Source organism: Ornithodoros turicata, chromosome 1 (assembly GCF_037126465.1).
Source record: "Ornithodoros turicata isolate Travis chromosome 1, ASM3712646v1, whole genome shotgun sequence".
NCBI lineage: Eukaryota > Metazoa > Arthropoda > Arachnida > Ixodida > Argasidae > Ornithodoros > Ornithodoros turicata.
In genome coordinates, this window is record NC_088201.1 from 55,386,732 (window position 1) to 55,413,150 (window position 26,419).

The window sequence follows — 26,419 nt, forward strand, 5'->3', positions numbered from 1 at the left end:
ATCCGCCCTGCACTTTATTTTCCGCCGAGCCCCTTATGTTTATATTTCCTTGGTCTTACGTCCTTTCAATCTTAATATCGTGTAATCTCATCGCTAATGCAGTCGGCGTTTGAGTGAGAGAAAGAGGAAATGCGGCAGTGCTGTAATAAAGAAGGCTGCTGCCAATGCAGTACTGTGTTGCAGCCCACTTCCGTCGTTATGTGCTTTATTGTTCAAGGTAGTGCATGCTTTCTATCGGGGCCCGTAACTACGGTTCCTTCTGATTCTATTACCGTTTTCTGTTCGACGCAGTTCTAGTACGGAGGAACAGCTAAATATAATGTTGCCTTGAAATGGCTGCCCTTCGAATGCTTTTTGCCAACTCTGTAGCGATTTCTGGAAGATATATGGGGCGATGAAGCGAGTTTCGCAATCGTAAATCCGTGATCTTTGACAGAAGTGATGAGGAGGTGGGTTAATGTGCGAGGTGTGAGATGGAGTTAGGCTGGTGGGATTTGGTCGGAAGCAAGAGGAGAGAGATACGCAGGCGAAAGCGAGAAAGAGTGGCTGTGCTGAAAGATGTGCACAGTTGCAGTGCAAGATTCCCCAGGCACTGGGATCAGGGTAGTAACAATAACAAAAAAAAAAGACAGAAAAGGGAAACCCTACCATGTCAAAGAGATACTTGAGCACCTGCAGATAAGTCAGTCATTGAGCTATAGCTTGTTACCACTAACGTAAAAAAATAATTGAAATGAAAAGTAACAAAATAAACGAACATAGTAACTAAACGGAAGCAAGCGAGGGGAAGAAAGGAAGTGGAAGAAAAAGTGGGAAGTTGCCATACAATAAGGAGTTTTAGGAAAACGTACATGTTTTGCGACACACGTTTCCGAAAACATGATAAGTCAATTGCCTGATTCCTTTGGGATGGGTGATATCACGTTGCTGATATCCGATTGCCTGACAGCGATATGAATCGGAGTGGGAGGGCGCTAACAGTTTCCTAAAACTCCCTGTTAGTTACAGGCCTCGCACGTCTGGCACTTTCCGAAGTTTTGAAGGGAAGTTCAGCGTTTTCTGGCACACTCATGCACACAGGTTGCTCAAGTCTGAAGCTTTGGCTTCCTAATTGATTATATGAGACCACGGGGGTGTCACCGGCAGTGATGTTGCAGCTTTTGAGCGTGGGACTTTTACTCGCAAATGTCTATAGTAATACATGAAGCACCTTGGATTTCAAAGGCGCATTCTTCTCGGGCATTGTAAATACTATGATATTCACGAAACACACTAACAGTCCCGCTGTGCCACCACAACGAATAAGAAAGTTAATTCGGATGCTGACATCCCTATACGGTAAGGCAAAAAAAAAAAAAAAGTTGCACTATTCCATTACATGTTTTTGTTATTTACGTAACGGCTTTTGTAATGCAAGTCGTAAGGGCGTTATTTTCAGTGCTAGAAATGGGACAATTCAACTGAATCCAGTCACTGCCAGTCCCTTAAAGAGACAGTCTGGACCCCAGATGTGAAGTAAATAGTCCTCATCAGATGATTCCTTATACCTTTCCGAGCCACCATGCAAAATATTTCGTTTATATTCGGCTCCGAGAATTTGTAATGTAATTTTCAACTTCCATCTTTTCCACCCGACTGAAAGCCGCACTTGGACAATCGTGACGCAAGGAGCGTTCTCTTCCGGCCTTTGCGGCGTCTGCTCGGCTCCTCTCGACGGGCTGTGTGTTCTTTGTGCGTCGCCGTTCTTGGTTTCCGTACTTTCAATACGCATGGCATTTCTGCTTTTTATTAACAGTAACTGGTTACTGCATACGTGACGGTGTTGTTGAGTGATGAAGCATAGGTGCTCCTTGTGACAGCTACATGAATGCTAACACACGAGACGGCTGCCAGAGAACAACTGTTTAATGTCAGGTAACCAAGATGGCGACCGAACTACGTTCGTGCGCCAACCCGTGACGCTCGCTCCCACGCTCTAGACCTGTATCATCTTCATCCTGCAGCTACTACATTCCTTACTGCATCGTGATTACAAGAATGAAAACACAACGTGCGTGTCATTTTTCGGGTTTGTGGAGACCGAACCCGCCAAACAGTTGGGGGTAGCCAGTATTCACCGTCCTGGATAAAAGCTCGGTGCAGTGCCAATGCCTTTTGGAAAGACAAGTAAGTGTTGTTAAGTTTCAACCCCGTTCTCGTCACAGATTTGGCCTACACAGCATGAACATTTGTCAGGTGCGTCTCTCTGAGTTACAGCACCAACACCTGCATAGAAAATGTTACAAGCTACATAGTTATGAGTAACATTAGTTATTAAACAAATCGCCAATCCCAACTGGGTCAAATCTCACCTGAAAATCTCACTTTGCACCTCGAACAAGCGCTGAGTGTTATTGTGTCGTCTTGCACAATTGTGACGTCAGTAACAACAGTGACGTCACGGAGAAACCGTAACCGGATATGGGTTAACCGTAGGATTTAATTCATTTTCTCTAGAACGGGAAAGCTTTCACCCTTTCTATTTTACGTGGATGATATACGTATGGAGCACAATCGAATGGAGTCGCAATCCGAATACCCTCCGGAGGTCCGGACTGTCGCTTTAAGGTCGTGATACAGCAGCACGGCGAAAACGAACCTGCGTAACAAGATGTCATGACGTGTGACCGCTACATTTGTCGATCAACACGAAACCGAACAAGACGCGAGTCTCTCGAAATGACTGGAAGTTTTCGTACCATTCGACAGACATACATTATGTATATCTTATACATTACGCATTTGTTTACGCCGCTTACAGTAATATTTGTGGCAACACGCAAGTTTAGGGCGCTCGGTACAATAAGCGTTCATGCACACATGTCCGCTGCGAAGACAGAACCTCACCGCATAACACCCCTCCCATTGTTTATACTACGCATAAACCACGGTCGGAACTGTTTTACATCTGACGCTACTTCGTTTAGAGGAGATGACACTAATGAGGCACGGAAATGTGTTCGCCGCTGGAGAGGATATGGCCCACAAAAAACTACAATTTTAGTTTGTCTAAAACACGCTGGTTTTGTTCGTGGTTTCCAACGTATCTCTCGCTCTCTATTTTGCCCCCCATAATCTAATTGCTACGTACCGCACAACAGAAAAGAAAAAGACAACGCTGACCTCACGCCACACAAAGCACACAGCCCCCTCCCACCCTTTCGTCGGCAACGACGACTAGCCCTGGCGAATTTCCGTTGATGGATCAAGGCCAGAAAGACAACGCGACAAAACCAAACGGAACCCACGTGTACTACTAACACGCCTCTCCGCCGTAAGCACATATCTGGAAAGGAAATGCTGTTCAGTCATCGGTGCCTATCCCTGGAAAACATTCGACAGAGCCGGCAACCCTTCGGCGCCATTATAATGGTGTGTCTTTAAAAACCGTCCCCCTCTCGTCAAAAGCCTCATCTGTTGTCGTCGCTTTATGACCGTGACGCTCGGGACTCAGAAGCCGACCCCGGGACATGTTTCGTTTCTCGCAGCTTCCATAATGCTCCATTTTTCGTCGTAAGTTTCGCAGCGTCACTTCTGCAGTGCACGGGAGAGACATTCTTGAGCCCCTCTGTGCAGTGCTATCCCCTGTAATCACTCGCAACTTGAGGCTGTCACCGAAAAGAACGAAGGGGACAAGAAAACGTCCAACCAAATGGACGAAACTCTGAAGAGCACATACAATGATACAGGTCCATAATGTAAAAGCATATACAGTCAACCCTTGATTTATGAACGGTTATCGTTCCTGAAAAAAAAAAACAAAAAAAAACAAGAAAATCGTTCCTAAAACGAGGGATTCATAGATAGAAGTTTGGAATGGGGAAGGGAAAGTATTGTTGTACAACTGTGGCTATATATGTGAGCCGCGTACAGAAGTGGGGAGCTAGAGAGAGGACAGCAGTGAGGAGTGGGGGACATGGGGGGTTAGCATGCGTCCTGGGCCGACTTCAGGGGGAACTGCGCCGATATTCGTCCGGAAAGTCTGCCGGAAAACCCAGGAAAACCCTGAGGCAGCACAGCCGGTGCGGGGATTCGAGCCCGCGTCACCTCCACAAGCCTCGGCGTGGAAAGCCACTATGCCACGGGAGCTGGCACGGAAAATGTCTTGTTCCAGATGGCACCTTTCATAAAACGAGGGAATTCGCAAATTGAGGGTTAACTGTGTACGTATATATATATATATATAAAACACCCACGTGCATTGAGTGATATACAGGGTGTTTGCTCTAACGTGTCCAGAAATGTTATTTAAAGTGAGCGATAAAAGAGAAACGAGCGCTACTTTTCAGCTACTTGACTAAGAAACAGGTGCTACTAGTGAAGCAATACCTGTTCCTTACTCAAGTAGCAGAAAAGCACCACTTGCTTTTCTTTTATCGCGCGCTTTAAATATAATTTCTGGACACGTCAGAGCAAACACCCTGTAGAGTAGTGACGCGAGCTTGCCATCTCTGCGAAAAAGAATTAATGTGAATAGTGAGTTTTAGTGCATCGTGTGCTATCAAGTTTGCCTACGTAAGGGATAGCGTTGTGGTTCTGCGCACTGCGCAAAGCTCTCTTTATGGTTTGCGCGTGCTCAGAAGCACCAATGGTATCCCTTACGTACGCAAAGGCGATAGCGTACCGTACACTAAAACTCTCTATAGCCTCCTCTTCAATCTCAAAATCAGTTACGTATACTCTCACTGAATATCAGACTGGTTTTTATGACGTACCACCAAAAGCGCAGGCACTGCGCCTTACACACGGCGAATAACAGCTTATTTATCGTGGTCGTACATCGCAGACACCTAACATACTCTGTGTAAAACCTGTCAGCCCAGCAATCATAAATCTGACTAACATCGTTAAAGCTGCAAAAAGCGACCTACGCAGCGCTGTCGGAACGGGAGGTTATACCTGTACCCCTCCATATCCGCCCTACCAAAAGAGTTTCTATGGCACCTGCTACTTCCAATATTTCGCACGAGACGTGGCATATTGCTCTCGCATCGATGTTCGTGTGTTTTTTTTAAACAATTTCTTATCTTTCGTGACATTTTATAATGTGGTAGGGGGTTAATATTTGTTCTCCACTACGCAGCAACCCTGAACCACCAGTCCTCCTGCAGAAGAATGCGCAAGAAATGGTAGAGAATAGCGGCGTGGCCGGTTACGTTGGGGATTTTTATGTGCCCTCCCACTGTTACGGACTGAATAGTAATAATACACCTGGCAGCTGCCCCTACGCAGTTGAATGTTCGGCTCGCTGTGCTGGCGATGCACTCTAAAAACAGATATTAACGGGATCGTTCCGTGCAGGGATTGCTTTTGAGCGTGCTAAGTAGTCCATGCACAACAACATCGCAATGAGGAATCGGTCGCAATCGCAATCCGATGGGGAATAACAAAACTGTAGTCAGAAGTAGCCGGGAAATGAAACGGCCGTCTCGCCCCCCATCCCAAGTTTCACACTTCGTCTCCTCTTTTTAAGAACTTCGCTCGCATAAGAGCGACCCGCCGTCTCTCCATCATAAAGCGGCAAACCCGCATATTCGCTATATTCGCACTCGTACAGCGAGAGTACTTTTTTAACGATCGCGGTCCGCGGTATAAGAGCCCCTTGGAGAAACATCGGACGCACCGTGTTCTGCATTGCAAATTGCTTAAACTCGGGCGCCGCCCTTGAAGACGCCATCTATATGGGAACATGCTTCCCGATGTAGCCCATGTCTCTCAAAGTGGATGGATGATTTCGAAATGAATGTGACTTGTGGTCACACTGCAACTGTGAAAGCATTCTTCCGTACTGAACAAGTTTTCCTGAGTTCTGTACTGAGCAGCTAAGAGGGACGCGCTAGAGGTGCTTCCAAAGGTTAAAGGTTCGGCAGAGGCATTAGGCTTCATTACATCCCGGTAACACCAGCGGCATGGCCGAGTTGGTTAAGGCGTCCGTCCCGCTCGTTGGTGGTAGCCAAGGTCGTGCTGAAGACTGGGAGGTGGTGGGTTCGTATCCTACCACCGACTTTCCAGACGAATGTCAGCACAGTTCCCCCTGAAGTCGGCCCAGGACTCACACTAATCCCCCTGTCCTCCACTACTTCCTGCTGTCCTCTCTCCGTCTGTCCACGGTCTTTACGCCGCTCATAGCCACAGTTGCGTCGAGGCGCTAACACGAAACTAAAACAAACATCCCGGTAATGAGCAATGTTTCTGGAGCCAGCAGTTATCCCCAAGCTGTTTTTTTCTCAGCCACCCCGTCACTGACCAGGTAACCAAGGAGGCGGAGGACAGATCCAAGTGAAGGAATCTCTGAATATCAATTCCTATTCCTTCCTCATTTAGATTACGCACACTGCTCGCATCTCTCGATGAAATCATTCATTCGTAGCGATTTTGCAGAAGCACAAAATATCATCACCGGATAATGTCTAAGGAAGTAAAAGACTAATCACGCCTCTTTGCAGTACGCGCTTCAAACACCGCATAACATTGCGTTGGAGATTTCTGGGAAAGCGTAATGCCAAAGGATGTCGTTACTTGATGAAAGTAATGGCATTAACAATGCATTACTACGCATGAAAAGTAATGAGTAACGCAGTCCATTACTTTACCAGACTGAAGGGCAACGCATTACAAAGTTTCCCCAACTCCGATTCCTCCTTTTTTCTTTTACGACGTCACTCTTTTTAAAATTCCGTGTTAACGCCGCGAAGCAACTGTGGCGATGAGTAGCGTACAGATGTGGACAGATGGAGAGAGAACATGAGGAAGGAGTGGGGGTTAGTACGCGTCCTGGGCCGACTTCGGGGTACCAACAGCAGACAGAGTACAGACAGGGACAGAGTATCGACATTCGTCTGGAAAGCCTGCCGGAAAACCCGGAGAAAACCCCAGACAGCACAGCCGGTGTGGGGATTCGAACCCGCGTCACCTCCCAGTCTCGGCGTGGAAAGCGATCATCCTAATCACTATGCCACGGGAGCTGGTACGGCATCGCTACATCGTTAAATTACGTACATTACCCATCTGAAAGGGCTTGTTCCCGAACTATATGGCATCGAAAAGACGCTTATATGCATCGCCGTGAACCTGCACTCCAAATGCTACATCAAACAGGGTACTAGACACGGAGAAAATCGGTACAACGAATGCCGAAACTCATCTGGCTGTGATATCACGGCCGGCGGCCCAACGCCACCTATGTGTAAACAAAGCCTGATCGCGGAAACGACGTGACGCATAGTTCACCGATCACGACCATGCTATCGTTGGCCGCAGCTATGGAAAGGAGCCGCCAGCAGCTGCATAGGCAGCCACTTCCAGACAGGTTCCGAACCCGCCCATCACAAATCTAAGGCAGTCTGTGACTGGCCTCCTCCGAGTCACAACGTGGTGAACCCGCATCCCTCAAGCTGTTGCTTGTATACGCTGATCACAATGGGAAAACACCCATCGGAGACGACGTACTTGGCACATTTACTAGCCACAGAAAGCCTCTGCTTGAAATCTTCTGCCGCGATCGGCCGGAGCAGGAGGCATTAGCTGACTTTATGAGTCCACGAGATGAACCAGAGTAGAGGGGGCATCAAGCAGAACCTTCTAGGTGGCGTTGGGTGAAGGTTAATGCGAGGGACGGGGTGACTAACTTACGGGAGACAACATACCCTGAATCAGCTGTTCAATCACCACGCTTAAAAGTGGGTTGAAAGACAGGTTGTGTTTGTTTTCGCTGACAACTTTGGCGTCACAACTTGGGCGGTATACAAGGTGTTTCACCTAACGTGAAAAAAAAAAAAAAAATCGTATTAAAAAATTTACTTGCATGGACACGATCTAGTTAACGTTTTTTTTTTAAATCTCAGGGGAGATTTTGCCATGACTTTTGAACATTTGTCTCGAAATTAGTTTGCGAGAAATTGAATTTTCCCAATTGATCTGCGAAATTTTCCAAGTCAACCTTCTGTTTTTGTTTTGTTTTACAGAAACAGAAAGTGCACGTCGGATTTACCCTATTATATCGTTAAATACGTTCCCTACTGCTTTGCTAATAGATAAAAAAAAAAGCGTAAAACGTATCGATGCGCGCTAATAGGTGGCCGGTACTTTCCAAGAATCATGGGGAAAGGGTTGACTTCCCTGTCTACGCTTGCAGACGACGCACGCTATGGGTGCTGGAGGTGGATGTGCCTGGCTCTAGAAACATCTTCATCTAGACAGCGGTAAAGCGCGACTGTTAGAACCTGACTAATAGACTGCGTTTTTCTGTGTGTGTACACGAACTATATTTCCCGACGGTAAGCACGCACGTAATGTAACATTGAGTATAACGGCTACAACAAGCAAACTTCAAGCGTGCGTCACACGTGTAAGCAGCGATTTTCAGCGGCAGCTGAAAAAAAAAGTGTTGAAATCAAAATGTCAAAAATCCGTTTTTGGTGTTGTTGGTTTCATATTCTTCCATACATTCATACGTAGGAGAAGTACGCAGCATTACCGTCGCTGTGCCAATACCCGGCATTGTAGTCCTGAAGGGAATAGTTAGCCCTTCACAACAGCGCAACAGCAACCTATACTGCTTCAGAAGCGACTGGGAAACCAATTTTAAACACGCCGCGATCACAAAGCACATTGCCTATCGGAACCTGTGAGGCGCTTGACACGGAAGCGAGGACACTGACGTCATTTCTGCACGAAATTACTGGTGACCTATCGACGACCTGCACCCCTACGTCATTGATTACGTAACCCTGCAGCGCAAAGCATGCAGTTGGGCACTATCAGCTTTATCAGCCTATCGGACGACGCGTTTTACCCGCTTCTTCCCCAGCACAGCAAAATATAACCTGGAACCGGTCTTCTCGTGACATCACATGTTTGTAAACAGACGGTCGTCCATTGTCGGCCGTGCTCAGTTCTCCGTCAAACTAATGCAAGATGTAGCGGAAGAAAGACGGTCACCCGTCCCTTCCTGTTTCCGCCCCGTTCTTCTTTCAGGTAACTCCGCTGTCGTTATCAGCAGACGCTTGGAAAAGTGTAAGGGTAGGCACATGTCCTCCTCGCATCGCTTCTTTCGGAAGTCTGAGTATGACCGGCAATTTGCGTGCCTCGAAACGAAGGTTTTCGCAATTTTTTTCGGGCTATTACCGTCGTAGTATTGGATGTATTTCGCAATAGAATGGGGTAAATCCGGCATGCGCTTTGTTTTCTCCATAGAAACATGAGGTTGACTTGGCAAATTTCGCAGTTCAATTGAAAATATTAAGTTCTCGCGATTTAAATTTGATAAAAATGCTCAGATGTCATGTTAAAACCTCCCCCGAACGTTAACCCCACAGTGTTGAGAGAAGTAGATTTTCTATTAAGATTAGTTTTTTCACGTTATGTGAAACATCCGTGTATACAGGGCGTTCCTTTTCTTTCTTTACAGAATTTTTACAATAAAACTATGAGAGCTACCTAGATGCGGTTTTCGCAGGTTGGTCAGGCAGTCAGGAGGACATCCTGTCGGAAAGCGTGTGTAACTACTGAACGACTAATTACTTCGAATTCATTAGCTTATTAATTATATGTTTTCGGGGAAATGCGAGATAGCAGAATTGGAGCCAATTATATTATTTAAATTCATCCGATTCTTTTTAATATCCTGAAACGAGCCCGCACTTTAAGATATAAATCGCTATGCAAATTTTGCTATGCGAATGAGCCGAAACAAACGACGCACTTTTCGAGCACAAAAAGAGGGAAAGGGCGTTAGCGTCGGAGGGCCACGTCTTTTGTAGCGATAGAGCTGACTGGAATAAACGCTGTTTGTTCGTCTATTTACAGTTAGAGGCGTTGTTTTCTGCTAGGCGCTGCCAGGGTGGAACTCTTCCCGCTTCGCAGGCTGGTGCGTTGTTCACGTTAACTTTGACGCGAGCAGTACGTTCGCTACGCTGCTGAATAAACCACTACCCAAGAAACGTCATCATAACGTTGGTAGACAGACTGAAACCGAAACCAAAACAAAATCAGAATGGGAGGGCTGGGTTCCACGAATGGACATTTGTTCGCTGCCTCCTATTGAAAGAAAAGAAGGACTGAAGGTCGCGTCCCTGTCAAGGACCATCGTAATCCCCTCAAGACCGTAGCTTTCGGGCGCGACGTTGTTCGCCACTAGCTTTGAACGTAGTTCAACTCTACCAAACTGGTGGCGCTGCCGAACACTATGACGTCATTTGTTTACAAACAGGGAGAGGTCTATTGGTACCTGTTACGTTCTCGCTGTGCGCACTTTTCATGGCGTATGCAACGTATTTCGTACCTTTCATCGTACACGCAACGTTACAATACCCGTTTGCTCGCTTCTTCAATCACTCGCAATCGCGCTGGAGCGAACTCGGTCATCTTCCATTGTCTCCTACCGCTCGGTAGAAGGCTCTAGGATCACGAAGCCAAACGCTACTGGTCTCTCCTATGACGATTGATGCATTTACGTGCTATTATTGAAGGATGACACAGTTGCCTGTGCTGTAAAATACTTACGCGTAGTCTGCGTCTGGACCGCTAAAACACAAGACACAAATCAAGAACCAACAACAACTTTATTTTAAGAGTTTGAGAGTGAGTGGGGAGTTGCGTCGCCAGAGGCGATACTCTACCCCATTGCTGGTGGTGATGTGGGGAATGAAATAATGAGCCCCTTCACAATAAGAAAATCAATGACCTCTTACGCTATAAAACCCTGATATACGTAGAGATATACTCCAAGTTATGAGGCATGCATCAGCAAAGCTCCACTGCATAACGAGGCACAACCTTTTAAGAACAAAAAGGTGACAGGCAATTATGCGTGCAGAGACAGACCTGCTTGCGTCATAAGCAGCGAGCGCGAGCACAGTTCTTGTATTTTGAGTACGTCGGTACATGGCAGTAATGAATTACAGGATAGACGCTGACATCGTGGAAGTCACTTGCACTTACTTAGCCACAGGGAACATTATAACCTCGAATCATCAAGTGAGTATCAGTTTAACGGTGCCTATGACAAGGACGAAATTCGCTCATCATTTTAATGGGATAGTTCGCACTTGACGGATCCGATCGTATATTTTTGTTGGAAAGGGTAGTGCATTTTATACTTTATCAAGGTCCGGCGTTACTCCGCGTGAAGTTGTACGGCATAATTTAGTATGAGCATTGCAAAAGGACTGGAATCCACGCGATTTGAAATTCCCGCGCACCGAGACGTATGCGCGACGTCATGAGATAACACTGTGACGTTACGAGGGCGTTCCCACCCATCGCCTGGGCAGGCTGCCGCCTCGCGGCCTCCTGTTAACTGTAGTCACCGACTGTCTTTGTCTTCGCTCCCACGTGCCCACCACACAGTGAACGTCATGCAACGTCACGCAGGTGGATGAGATGCTCTCTAGTTTTCTCCCCCCCCCCCCCTCTGGATCTGCCCCAAGCAGCACAATGTACTGAAAGTCGAGTGCAATAGGGGTGGACGGTATGTGTCTTATCGATGTTCTTTAGCTTCACGATACTGTTCAAGGCCTTCCACCTACCCGTCCACCCCTATTGCACTCGACTTTCAGTACATTGTGCTGCTTGGGGCCCGCGCTGCAAGCGCTCGCAGCATAAAACACAGATAACCTTCAAGCGAAACGTTTTCCATAGTTTTCCAGGAGAGGGGAAGGTAATCCTGGCGGTCCCTCCTTTGTGGGACTGCCGCCACAGCCGAAAAATATTAGTCTCTCCCGGAAGAGCCTCGTAAGCACACAAACAAACATACCGCCCCAGGTGCATTCTGTCGTCGCTAAAGGCATGGGGCCCTGACACCATATCATAAGGATGATTTCTCCGTATGATAGTTGTTTGAAGTGAAATGCTCCTGTCACATGGCTTTATTTCAATTAGCATAGGGAGCGACCTATACCTTTGAAATATAATCCGTAGAACAATGAGTTTTATTTTTGTATTTTATTCATTTATGTATTTTTATTTATTTTTATTATTTTATTTTATTTTTATGTATGTATTTTTATTGACTCGTTTATTTATTTATTTATTTATTTTTTGTACAGGTCAACGTGCACTTTCATAGAAGGGCTTTGGTGCTCTTTTCAGGCGTTTGTGACAACTGAAAGCAAGATTGCAGAATAAAAAATAAAAAAAAAGAGTTACCTTCGGTGCAGCCTGAGCCTCCTCCCCAGCGACTGACGGTATGGCCACCTCATAGTTGGCCAGGCTGCTCAAAAGGGTAGCCACTCTTGGACGGTCGGGCATCTCCTCCTGCGAGAAAAGAAGTCAATGAGGACATGCGAAATATGCGCACAAAATATGACCGCAAGAAGTAGGCTATTGTTACACATGTAAATATTACTTATTCGACAGGACCACCTATTCCGCAAAAAATAGGGCCCCACTACTTTTTATTGCGACGAATAAATGCCCGAGACTTTTTGGAAATCGTAAGCGCCCACCCACTCCGAATCGCTGTCAGTCAATGAGATATAAGCCACATGATGTCAGCCACCCCAAAGGAACCAGGCGATTGGCTTATCACGTTTCGGGAAACGTTATCGTGAAACGTTTTCCTCAAACTTCCTAATAGCTTTCACTTAAACGGTTCGCGAACGTTGATGTTCAACCAGGGGATCGTTCTTCTTGTTGCTCAGCCGCGATATCGTTCGAGACGTGTTTGAGCGAAAGCGAACACTCAACCTAATGCAAGCACATCACGTACGGTTGTACGACGTGGCTCGGAAGTCAGCGATACAGTTTTGAACAGTTCACCACCAGCATCTACGTATTATTGCTACCTGCATGTGCCCATCAACGATTTCAAATTCTCTCACATAATGAAGGGTGTCAATGAAACTGTCTGTTGACTATCCCTCCTTGTTATGTCTTAGAAACGAGGATGTTGCGTTCGATGCGTGCGTTGCCGTAGGTCATCCGCAACTTTCAGAGAGAGAAGTACAATGCCACGTCTTATACGTAAGAGAAAAAAAAATTGGCTGGAACTAGTTCCGTTGGCTACGCACTTTTAGAAGCGATGATCTTTTTATTTTTGTTTTTGAGCGAGTTGTGAGGTGATCAACAGCCACCTGATTCACAACAGAGTTATCTCTAGAATATTTTATGTGCGGTAAAGTAGAGCGTTGGAAGTCTAGACGGTATAGAACGAAGCAGAAGCGTGAAAGCGCACTACGGGCTAGATCTTGATAACACGAACCTATGAAGAAGAATGTAGAGGGTTGGGTCAAGGTCCACTTGGCAGAAGTAACAACAAAATTATAAAACACTGAAGCTTTCCCTTTAATGGTTACAAGCTTTCATGCAGTGTATGAAAGCTTGTAACCATTAAAGGAACGCTTCAGTGTTTTATAATTTTGTTGTTACTTCTAACACGAACCTAAAGAGACTCTCGAGGTTTGGAAATGCAGAAATTTAGAAGGAAAGCTGCGAAAGGGAACCGTTCCGGGAATCGTTTTTGCCAGCTTAGTAGTTTCCAATACACATTTTGGTTATTCCACAACGGCGGAGACCTACCACTCGTTGCAAAAGAAGGTAGGTGCAGAAAAAGTAGATGTGCCGGGGTTTTCCGTTCCCTTTTATACCTCATCCTCGTAATGCGCAACGCTTATTAAATCATTAGGGTTGCTTTCTAAAGCCATCGCTAAGTTACGGTATCTTGCACACGCTAGCTTCGTGAGGGCCCACTGCATCGCTATGAATAATGAGTATCATGTGCTAATTCACCAATGCCAGTGCAAAAGGCCCTCGCGGCAATACAGCATAACCTGGGGATGCGCATAGCGCGGATCCCCCGAATCGTTTTCGCTTCCGCTAAAGGTACCGCGTAGCAGCAGACAGGCGGTTTATCAGTGATTTTCTTATTCCGTGTTAGCGCCGTGAAGCAGCTGTGGCTATGAGCGGCGTCCAGATCTGGACAGAAGGAAGGGGGGCTAGCATGCGTCCTAAGAAGAGTGCAATGAGAACTGTGCTAACATTAGTCTGGGAAGACTGCCGGAAACCCAGGGAAAATCTCAGACAGCTCCGGGAAAACCTCAGGTGGTAGGATTCGAACTCACCACCTCCCAGACTTCAGCACGACCTTGGCTACCACCAAGGAGCGGTTGCTCTTTCCTGCTCGGATACGCCGCTGGTACAGTTTACGTTGACAGCGGAGATTAACATATCTCGTTGCTTGTAAACCTGACACAATAAGTTATAGATGCGTGCGACAGAGAACACGTAATGTTTTTAATTCACCTGTCAGAATTGCGGTAAAACGGCTCGGTGCGACGAGTGGTGGGAAAATAATGCCCAGTTCGTCAAGCAACAGTGATCCACGTTCCCGAATGGTTTGATGCTCCTGATGGCTACGTAGCCGACTTTTCTAGACACAGTGTTATGCGCATGCAATGTAGTTTCATCCCAATGCAATTGGGATGAAAATTGTGACGTTAGAGTACTGAGGGCTCGGGCTATAGAAAAGATACATTTTCCGAGATTCCACCTCTACTGGTTTACGGAGCCTTTTAGGGACACGAAAGGTCAACGTAAACGAGTTCTCATAAACGTTCAGGCTGCTTCACAGTAGTGAGGATTGGGACCGACTTCAGCCGCTGGTGCGTTTTCAAAAACACTTCTTCCCTGCAGTTTCCGTTACAACAGCGATATCTATCCAGTAGGCACACTTACGATCCTGGGAGCGAGCACTTTGCTGCGTCAGCTGAACGAATGTCGTTTTGTCCTGGTCGTAAATAATACAGCTAGAACTAAATTGCACAATGCTTAACTGTTGTACGCACTGAAAGGTTATGAGTGTCGCCGAAGTCAGTACAGTGGACGAAATCCATTCGCCTGCTTTCAGGCTATTTTACCAGCACAATGGAGAAGTCACATCCTTCCAAATCTGAATGAAAATACGAAAAAAAAAAAAAGCGAAAATATTGGAGAGAATGTGCACGCTATTCGAGTAGGGTGAAAACTAGGAAAAAGTCCAATATCAAACTTAGATCTGTTCAGAATAAAGTATATAAAAAAAAGAGCAAAACCCATGTTCGTGTAGATCAGACGCTCGTTAGCTGGTTGTACAGTGCTGGACAGGTGTTTACGGAACACGCTCCGGCACATTCCTTCCTTAGAGTGACACGCTAGCAGCGAATGGTACCGTACGGACTTGCACACAGGTGACTGGGTTACCTATAGGCACATGTCTATGTCCGTATTGTCCCATTCGCTGCTAGCGTGTCACCCTGATGAAGGGTTGCGTCGGAGCGTGTTCTGTGAACTTTTGTCCAGGACTGCACATGATGGAAAGGAACCCCGAGACAAGGAATAAATGTACACAGGACAACAAATTCCGTGTCCCCCCTCCCCTTTTCTGAGGTTTCTTGGCATAAAACCTCTTGGTTTGGAATAAACCTTTGCTGTGTTGGAGAACCTAAACGTCTATTCCTTGTCTCGGGGTTCCCTTCCATTATGTACGGATGTATCTAAACTACCCAAGTTCGTTAGCTACCGATTACACAGAAGTAGCCACTTTGCAGAACCACTGTGGGACCTTAGTACCGGAGGCACGCATAACCATGTGCACCAAAAGAGCCACATGTTAAACGATTTCCTTGCTGTTGTAGAGTTCGTTAAGGGAACGTGGCAGAGACTATCGAATGTGTTGCCTGTATCCGGCGCGTTTTCACATAGCGTAGCAAAAATTAGAACCTTTCGCATTACTGCCAGCAAACTACGACGGGCCCCGTCGGAGCCATTTACCACATGAGCTTCTCAAGTCAAACCTCCGCATTTCTTGCACTGCGACCAACGGGCTGTCCACTATATGATTATGATTATGATTGGAGTTTTAATGGCGCATTGACAACACAGGTCATAATGCGCCAACACTGTGATTAAAATTAGACTAGTAAAAAGTAGGTACAATACTTAAAAGGGGGAGAAGTAACATCTAAAATACATGACTAACTCTACACAAGACTTACGACTCCAATGTCTCTTAAAAAATTAAAAATTCTACTGAAAGGGATAATAGCCTCATCGCCAAGCAAGAGCGCTGGATGATGAGGCAAAAAATACGTATAAAACTCTGTGAAATGATGTAGACGATGGGTTTCGTGGTGTGGGCAGGTGATAAGAATGTGGATGACAGAGAGGAGTTCACCACAGTTTTCACACAGTGGCGGCTCTTCTCCACAGAGTAAAAATTTGTGCGTAAGGAAGGTGCGGCCTATCCGCAACCTCGTTCGCAGAACACTCAAGACACGATTTTCCAGGCGGTCTCCATAACTTTGGATGTGTTGTTTAATCAAGTGTAGCTTGTTCTGTGTCTGAGTGTTCCAGAAGCTTTGCCATTTTGTGTACAGTGATTTCTTAAGTGCTGCCCTAATATCTTGCATGGGTATCTCGAAAGGACTGACGTCTTTTGAAGCTGCAGCAGCAGCAGCACGGTCGACAAACTCATTGCCTTGTATGCCTGTGTGGCTAGGCACCCAGTATAAAATAACCGAATATCCCCTCTTCTGTGCCATACTGATTAAGGACTGTGCACGCTGTATCAAAAAATTCTTTGGTTTGCGTGTGCTACAAATACCATTAACAGAACTTAAAGAATCTGTATATATTACTGCTGACCGGATGCAACCTTGAAGAATGTGGTTAAGTGCAAGGTTCGTTAAGGGAACTTGGCAGAACCTTGGGAACCTAAAGGGTCATTTCAACAAAATGAACCACTCGGTTATTCACCATTCGCTCAAAAGTTTTGCCTATGCAGCTTGTGAGAGCGATGGGACGATAACCGGCAGGACAAGAGGCTTCCTTCCCTGGTTTCAGGAGGGGGATTATGGTGGCAATTTTCCACACAGACGGTAGTGTCCCCTGTATCCAAACATGGTTGAAGAACTGAAGTAAAGAACTGAAATGGCATAGATTTCTGCAGTTAAGATAGATGCTATACTGTTTAGACGATGTGACCTCACGCATGTGCCACAAGTCATGGCACAGATCACTCCTGCGCTAGACTTTGATCCGTCCGTGTAAATTTCTGTGTGAGTCCCAAAAACTTTCCCTCACGTGTTCAAATTCTTGCTGTAGTACTTGTGTAGAGGTGTTGTGTTTGCTGTACTTAGTCAATGTAGTATCATACCTTGGCGGTGGTTGCCAAGGTGGGACTATTTTACCATATTCTACAACTTGGCAATCATGGGAAGAAAAATTGTGATCCTCAATATCTCGTTCAATTCTCATTGAAAGAGGGGGAACTATATATATATATATACTGAAGGGTCTGTTAATAAACAGCTGTTTGAAGCGTGTACTTTTAACACAAGTGAGTGCAGGGTGTTGTGGATAACTCCTTATTCTTAGTGCATATGACAGCCCAAGATAAAATCGTCTTCTATTCAACGAATATTCATGTGATTCTACATACAGACTTTCAACTGGAGAGGTGCGTTCCGGATAAGGATAAGCCTGAGCCCTTGGTGATGTACAGTGTCCAGGAACTTCAATACGGATTGGCGGCCTGAGCCGTAGACGATAGAGCCATAATCTATCTTGGAGCGAATGCAGGCAGTGTATACACGGCGAAGTGTCTCCTGGTCTGCACCCCAAGATCTGTGAGACAGGATTTTCAGTAGATTCAATGACTTAATAGATTTTGCCTTCAGGTTTTGAATATGGGGCTTGAAAGTAAGCTTTGAATCGAACGTAATGCCACGAAACTTGCATTCGGATTTTACAAGGATATCTTGTTTATTAAGTTCCAGCTTAGGAGACAGAAACATTCCTCTGATTCTCGAGAAATGAACACAGATTGTTTTTTCAGTAGAGAATTTAAACCCGTTATGTGAGGACCATTTTGCCATTTTATTTATACAGAGTTGCATCTGTCGTTCACATCTGGGTAAGTTCGCAGAACAACAAGATATCTGGATGTCATCCACATACAAAGAAAATGATATAGAGGGTGGGATGACACTGGCTATAGAGTTGATTTTGATAAGGAATAACGTGACGCTGAGAACAGATCCCTGCGGGACACCATTCTCCTGCTCAAACAAATGTGAGAAGGTTGTTCCCAGCTGAACTCTAAATGTTCTGTGTTGAAGGAAGTCAGCAATACATTTCAAAAGGCGACCCCGTATATCGAACGAATGGAGATCCTGTAGTATACCGTATCGCCACGCAGTGTCATATGCTTTTTCCAAGTCGAAGAAGACTGACAAGCAGTGTTGCCTCCTGACAAAAGCTTCACGAATGGTTGTTTCTAGACGAACGAGGTGATCCATTGTGGAGCACCCCGTTCGAAAACCACACTGAAATTCTGATAGACACTTATTCATTTCAACAAAATGAACCAATCGGTTATTCACCATTCGCTCAAAAGTTTTGCCTATGCAGCTTGTGAGAGCGATGGGACGATAACTGGCAGGACAAGAGGCTTCCTTCCCTGGTTTCAGGAGGGGGATTATGGTGGCAATTTTCCACACAGACGGTAGTGTCCCCTGTATCCAAGCATGGTTGAAGAACTGAAGTAAACATTTTTTTTTTTTATATGGTCAGACAGATTTTCAAGCATTGAATATATTGAATATGAATTGAATATTTTCAAGCATGAGCATACGGTCTGGGCCTGGAGCAGTCGCTTTTGTTGACAACAAGGAGCGTGACAATTCTACCATGGTGAAGGGCTGGTTATATCCAAACCCGTCTCCACCATTTACTGGAATCTTTTGTTTTTCAGCCCTTTGTTTAATTTTAAGGAATTCACTGCTATAATGGGCAGAACTTGAAATGCTCTGGAAGTGTTCCCCGAGTGCGCTAGCCTGTTCTTCTAGGCTTTCGCATACATGACCGTTAACTTCTAAAAGAGGGACTGAATGACTGATATGCTGTCCTCTGATTTTACGAGGTCTGTCCCATACGATTTTGGACGGGGTATTACAAGATAGAGAAGATACAAAAGTTCGCCAAGAGGATCGTTTAGCCTGTTTTCGTGTCCACCTGGCCTTTGCTCTTGCCTTTTTGAAAAGTGAAAGATCTTCTGAGGTGGAGTATCTCCGAAATGTACCCCATGCACGATTTTGAAGTTTGCGAGTTTCGTCGCATTCATTATTCCACCAGGGTTTCGGTCGCTTTGGGAAGCGGCCAGAAGTCTGGGGAATGGATTCTGTTGCTGCATCAAGTATGATGTTGCTGATAACACAACTAGCTTCTTCTATCGTTACGCTATCAATAGGAATTAAAGACAGGTCACTTCTTTCTGAAAACTGCTTCCAGTCGCCTAGATTGAGTTTCCATCTAGGAGGGCGTGTTGTCAGAGGGTTCACTGGCGTAAGATATTTTAACACCACTGGGAAGTGGTCACTCCCAAGCGGGTTTTCTTCTACAATCCATTCTATCTCTTGAAACAAGGATGGACTGCAAAAGGACAAGTCTAAGGCTGAGAGAGACTGACATGAAGAATGTATGTATGTAGGTGCCCCTGTGTTCAAAAGACAGATGGACGATGATAATAAAAATTTCTCTAACATTTTCCCTCGAGTGTCAGTTGTTGTACTGCCCCAAAGTGGATTGCGAGCATTAAAGTCACCTAGAAGTATAAAAGGACTAGGAAGTTGGCTGCACAAGTTTTCTAATTCTTTTTGTGTAATTGTGCCGGATGGTGGCAAATAGACTGAGCAAATGGTGACTATCCTGTCTAGACACATCTGCACAGCTACAGCTTCCAAATCTGTAACTAGATGTACCGCTTCGGTTGGGAGAGATCGTCGTGTGACGATCGCAACACCACCAGATGCTCGGGTGGCGTCAGTTCGATCTCTTCTAAAAATATTGTGTCTACGCAGTGGGATCTGTGTTTGTGTGTTATGTTTCTTGAAGACAAAAGCATGATGTGTTATACTTTTCGAAAAGATCGTTGACATCATCTAAATTTGAGAGTAAGCCACGGCAATTCCATTGGAGCATCGTGTGCTGCATAATGATTGCAGTAAGAAGAAAAACGTGCGTCAGGAACTTCGGCCGACTAGGAAGGGCTTCCATTATCTATTTTTTGTTGGGGGTGTAACCCGCGGCCTTGTGGATTTTTTTCGCGCAGCTGCAAGCTCCTTGTCAGATATGTCAGGGAGTGACCCACTCCCCGACAGATTAGATCTGTTCTTTTGGGGGGCTTGGGAGCTCGTGCTCGCAAAAGAGCGCTCAGAGCTCGCCTCGTCCTCGCAATCCATGGATGTCACCTCCGTGGAGTGTGAGGACAGAAGTGGCGTCGGTGTTAGTGACGCCACTGGAGTTTCGGGGACTGGAGGTGGATGTGCACCTCGTTGAACTTCATTTGTGGTTGTCTCTGTCAGTAGTGATTGCTCGGTCTGTGTGTACTGTGTTACTAGTTTCACTTTCTGTTTTACGGCTGTGGCAGAAGATTTTTCGAAAAAGATGGGAGCTACTTTTTTTCTTGCTTCTGGGTAACTGATGTTCTGTGTAACCTTAACGTGCAGGACTTCTTTTTCATATTTCCACTTTGTACAGGACCTCGAGTAGGATGGGTGGTTGGAAGAACAGTTGACACAGCAGTCTGGCCCTTTGCATTCTTTAGTCTCATGGTCAGACTTTCCGCATCGTGCACAACAGGCAGAGCCACGGCACCCGTCTGCAGCATGTCCAAACCTGTTGCACCGAAAACAGCGCAACGGGTTCGGTATGTAAGGTCGGACATCTGCTGACAGGTAGCCTACTTTTAGTTTTGTTGGAAGTGTGGGCCTGTCAAAAGTCAGTACTATATTTCGTGTGGTGATATACTCCCCATTTTTACGGATTTTGATTTTGCGTACATCAATGACGTCCTGGTCCCTGAGCTCCATCAAGATTTCTTCAGGTGGCACGTCAACCAACTCAAAAACTGAGATTACGCCCCTGCAAGTGTTTAGTGTTTTATGCATCGAAGCTGCAATCTTTACTCCCATCATTTCATGAGCGTTCAATATACGGTTGCAGTCTTTCTCATTCGTTCATTTTATGAGCAAGTCCCCAGATCTGACACGTTTTATTTCCGTGATATTTTTAGACAGGGATGCCACCGCTTTTTCAATAAAAAATGGTGACATCTTTCCCAGTGGTACATTTTTCTCATTTTCGGAGTCTGCACTAGACAGTATTATGTACTTGGAAATGAACTGTTTAGATGCACTTTGTAAAACTTCCGTCCGTGGTCGCTTCGCGGCCACGATCTCAGGAGAGGAAGAAATTTACCCATAGAGGTTTGTTGAAACGAGTATTCCAAAGAGTCGCCCGTACTTCATACTCATACATACGGGAAGGTCCCGGACTTTTGAAAACCCATCGGCCGGAGCTCGACCAAAGGCCCGACCGCCACCGTTCAAGGTTTCTACCCTTCGCCTTACATCCCCTCGGCACGGTACGGATAACACATTGGGACTGGGGGCTGGGGTCCGTGGTGGCGCCACTCACCAAACACCAGCCGAAGCCGGTGTCCCCTGCGGGGAGGGGCTGTCCACTGCAGACTCGGTTCATCTACAGACTAGGCTTTAAGCCAGGGCAGTGCCCTGGCAGCACTAGGAACCTGCATGGAAGGTATTTGCTGAAATAATCCTCCAGAAGCGTATCCGAATTTTCTACATAGACACACGCAAAATTAGACGTCCGAGACGACAGCACGCTCTACTCAAGTATCCGCGCAATGTAAGGACAAAACTGAGGAAAGTTTCGTCACAAATGCAACTAAACAAGAATTCTCATTCCCAAACACCATAATGAATATTTCACTGACATTTAGTATGGGATGTTGGCAGTTGAAGGTGACCTGCCTCTGCGTGCGTTAGTAGTATAGCCCTCACGAGACTTACATACACAACAAAAGCCAATAGTTTACTTGCATTTCTGCGCCGCAGCATTCGTTTAGCGCCCTCTAACACGAAACTTCTCTCTTACCCTGCTACGGTTCGACCTAAACTTGAGCAGTCTTGGGTAGTAACTAAGTTACTTTTAACTTGTAACTGTAACTAGTTACTTTTGGGGGTAACTAGTTACAGTAACTAGTTACATTTCCAGAGAAGTAGCTTTTAACTGTAACTAGTTACTATTTCTGTGAAAGTAACTGCAAAATGTAACTAGTTACTCGAATAAATGTCGTTCCTTTTGTTCTTTACTCTACCTTCCCCTACTTCCCCCTAACAGTGTCTTGCTTCCTTTTATCCGTAATCGGTATGTGCCCCGTGCCTTGGGCTCTTGACCAAGCAGGGAATTCCAGCTTTAGGAACAGAAATTAGTTGAAGTTAGGGACCTGACCCTCAACGGTCGGAGTGAGTCATATGTGAGTAACACTGTCACTGCCCTAGCACGGGACCCTGCCTCCTGTGGATATGGACAAGGGAATGATTATGCACAAAGAGAAACTTTCCGGTCAGCTCACTTGCGCTCCGACCAGTGCAATGGCTAATCCTGCTCCGGTTGCTGCTACCATAAGCTTCCGTGGCCGCTCTATGAAGCAACCTTCGTGTTTTTATCATGGAAGGACGAGAATAATTTAACTGTAAAGTGCAAGCTATGGAATAAGACTTACTCGGCAAGCAGGAAGTCAACTTCAAACCTGAAAAAGCATCTTGAGGCGAGTTCCTTGTTCTTGATTATGTCTCTCTCTCTACACGTTAGAAAACATGTGCGTATCACCGTGCTCTTCTTTTTCACCGCGATGTGCCAGGTCGCATGCACATGTCGTATTTCTCCGTGTGGGATAACCGCGTATTAACATATACTGTTTCTGGTTAAGTGCGAGACAACTTTTATTGCACTTGAGTAAATGTAAATAAATGTATGTTCTTAACAATTGTATCACCCTCTCATGGACATTTTTATAAAAAGTAACTGTAATGTAACTAAGTTACTTTCTCTCGGTAACTGTAACTGTAACTAGTTACTCGACCAAGAAAGTAACTATAACTGTAACTTAGTTACTATTTTTGTCAGATAAACTGTAACTGTAACTCAGTTACTTTTTAGAAGTAACTTACCCAAGACTGAACTTGAGTACGCGGCATCAGTGTGGGATCCTAATCAGATATACCTAGCATCCCTCCTTGAACCTATACCGAAGAGAATGTACTTTTCATCCTGCCTCATTACTCGATTCCTCCACGTGCCCCTGGAAAACGTAATTTAAGTCTTTCCAAACTGTATGACAGAAGAGAATCCCTCCGTATGTGCCTCTTCCGCAATTCTAATGCAGCAATTGTATATCTTCCGTGCTCGTTACACATTCGAGCGCAAACGTATCACGTAACATCTGTTCATCAGAATCAATTCAGAAACTCATTATTTACTGCAGCAGAAGTCGAGTGGAACTCATTTGAACAATCCTTAGTAGATATGGTGAATGTCTTCGTCTTTCGCAGAAAACTCTACTCATTTATTTCGCTTATGACCTGTCTTTGGCTGCTATTTCTGGTCTTACTGGATTACATTGGACTGCATTGAACATTGAGTTGGATTGCGTTAAACATTTGGGTTGGAATGTATTGAACGTTAAAACTACTGAGTTGCTCTCATCTGTGTTTTGCCATTTAACCTGCATCTGCCCTAACATTGTGTTCCGATTGTATGTATATTGTACAGCCACGTAATGAACCTTCGTGATCCTTTGGGTTTCGAATAAATACATAAATGATCAATCTTCTGTCTGATGTATTCCCTTCCTCCCCAGCACCTAAGCATTCAGATGGGCAATATTAAATCCACAGACCAACTGCCCTGACCTTCTACGGAGAAGGACAACTCAATGGGTCAAAGTATCGAAGTGGGAATCTGCGAGATACGTCAATGGCTCTACAGGCAAAGCATGGGAAAAACTTTCGTACGACGTAGTCGCATATTACACTTTATCACAGTCTTTCCATCGACGTTCTGTTTATATAACTTAGAGTGAGCGCAAAGAAAAACAGTACGCAGCTCGAACCTCACTTTTGCTGGAAATTATTACTAACCCAAGACTCAACATCCAATTTCGAATTATCCTCAACGCAGCAGACCGCATGCCTTCGTCCCTAGTCGTCATTTTATATGCGTAAGAATCCAGGCTTGTTGGTTTTGATACATGATTAAAAGCCGTGAAAACTTCCAGTGCAGTGTTTTAAAAAGAGACTATGACAAGGGGCGAACAGAACACTAACACAACACTGATCTTTCAACAAATATTTTATTGACAAGAAACAATTTATAACTTTTTTCTCTCGTTGTCGACAAACACGTTACACATGAGAAATGCTTTGGGTTCATCTCTCCCTATCTTGGGACTGGTGTTTTCAAAAACTGATCTATACTTTAAAGGAATAAAACACAGAGGCCTTATACACTTGTACACTCCACTCCACAAAGTTTCTTATGTGTGGAGCTTCGTAATATATATATATATATATATATATATATATATATAGATAGATAGATACTCATGGAACGGTGCGGCAGCACCAGAGGACACGTGTTTCGTCGTGTTTGCGGCTCGTCAGCTCTGGGTAGCTGCGCATCGTTCCGAATTGGCAAACCAGGGTCACTCAGCGAGCGATATACACCTGGGAGGGCGACTGAGCACTCCTCAATGCCACAGTGCAAGCCAGTGAATTATAATGCAGGGAAAAAAGCCATTAAAGAAACAAATAAATAAAGCCGCAAACGCGGCGAAACACGTGTCCTCTGGTGCTGCCGCATCGTTCCATGAGTATCTGTTCCTCTGCGTGCAGCTATAGAAGCCATTTTAATCTGTAAGTTTGAATTTCAAACACGTCTAGTATCATTTATTTGTTTCTTTAATGGCTTTTTTCCCTGCATTATATATATATATATAATAATAATAATAATAAAAGGAGGGACCCTTTACCTCTACATTCTTTTACAAGTTCTGTTTTTCCAAACAACAGAAAGCATCCGAAGTAGGATTATGGGATTTTCTACACTGTATAACTCTATTTATGCCTAATTTTACATCCGATCGTTCCTTGACAGCAGCTATGAACGTTTCTTGGTAACGAGCGCAAACAGATTCCTTTTCAAAGATGATTCGTGCTGCAAGTTTTCCTGCAAATTTCTCAAGGCGGTGGGAAGCTAAGTTCCTCGATGCGTTATCGTTTTTTTTGGTTTATATCGCTGAAAATACTTATACGTATCATAGATATACGAGTCATAACAACCGGGTCCTGTAAATCTACATATCTGCGATGAAAGATGAAAGTCACTGAAAAGGTTAGCCAGCTGTAGGGATCGAACCCACGTCTTCTGGATTGCCGGTCCAGTGCCGGTCTTAGGCAATTTGAGGCTTTGTTTGTATCTGTCCCCTCTATGTTGTTCCAGCCTCAGAACATCAGTTTATCTCTTGTACATATCTGTTCACTGAAATTTTCCTTCATCGTATGGTCGCAAGACCTATTCAAGGCGTTTTATAGTGCTTCCACTAATGTACCTGATTGCCCAATTTTTGAATGGTTCGACTTAAAAGGTAGTTTTTTTTTTTTCATTTGTCTATACTCCCAGAAGAATTTTCTCTCTAGAAAAACCATAATATCTAGAAATTGGATTTGACTCATTATTACGGCCCCAATTTTTAGGGATTAAAAAGGCCCGAAACAGACAGGCTTTTAAGCCCCAAAAGGTACCCAATATAGGCAGTAAAAAGACAAAACAAGCACGTTCTCCCGAGGATGGACGGATTTCTTGTAAAGCGTTTCAGATATGCGATGCTGGTGCTTGCGCTCGTTTCAATAATATGATATACTATACAGGCTTCAACTCCTCATAGAAGAATACTTCTATGCATGGGGCCGATCCCAGCACGGTACCACCACCTTTACACCGTTATTTTAGCCGCTCATTGTCCTGAAAGTAAACTACGACGAATCACGTTTTCAGTATCGCAGCCAGCCTTGAAGGTTTCGAAACGCCAAGAATGGCTTCGTGTCTTAATCCCATCTGCTATCTGCATATCTCCTACCTGACCTACCTCCTCCTGAGAACCTCCAACTACCGGAATGAAAGCAAACCACGGTCGTGAATAAAAGAAAATAATTCGTGGCTTTACGTCGCAGGGCAACTGTGATCAAGAGTGACGCCACAGTGGATTAATTCTGCCCACCCAAGAGAAAATATATCACTACGGGCAGGGACCTAATATACACTTGCACGACGCTTCTACCGTGCTCTATCATGGTCATCGGAGGCCAAAATCAGGCCTTTCTACACGAGCAGCATAGAGAGCGTGTCGCACGAAAAAAGGAGCATACTTAGCACTCTCGTTCTTAGTTTTTGTGTTACAAGCACGATGAGGTGGGCAAAAGGCCAAAAGCCAAATTATCGAATGAGACCAGGAAAGGCAGGAATACTGGAAAATGTCGGG

General features: G+C 45.1%; 1 protein-coding gene across 1 annotated transcript in view; it reads right to left on the reverse strand.

Annotated features, from left to right (window-relative positions):
- The window catches only part of LOC135378263 (solute carrier family 12 member 4-like), a 239,106-nt gene that overhangs the window by 62,036 nt on the left and 150,651 nt on the right, over window positions 1-26,419 (reverse strand). Inside the window, exon 3 of the mRNA XM_064611244.1 lies at window positions 12,187-12,294. Within this exon, the coding sequence (XP_064467314.1) occupies window positions 12,187-12,294 (108 nt within the window). The remainder of the gene's footprint in view (window positions 1-12,186; window positions 12,295-26,419) is intronic.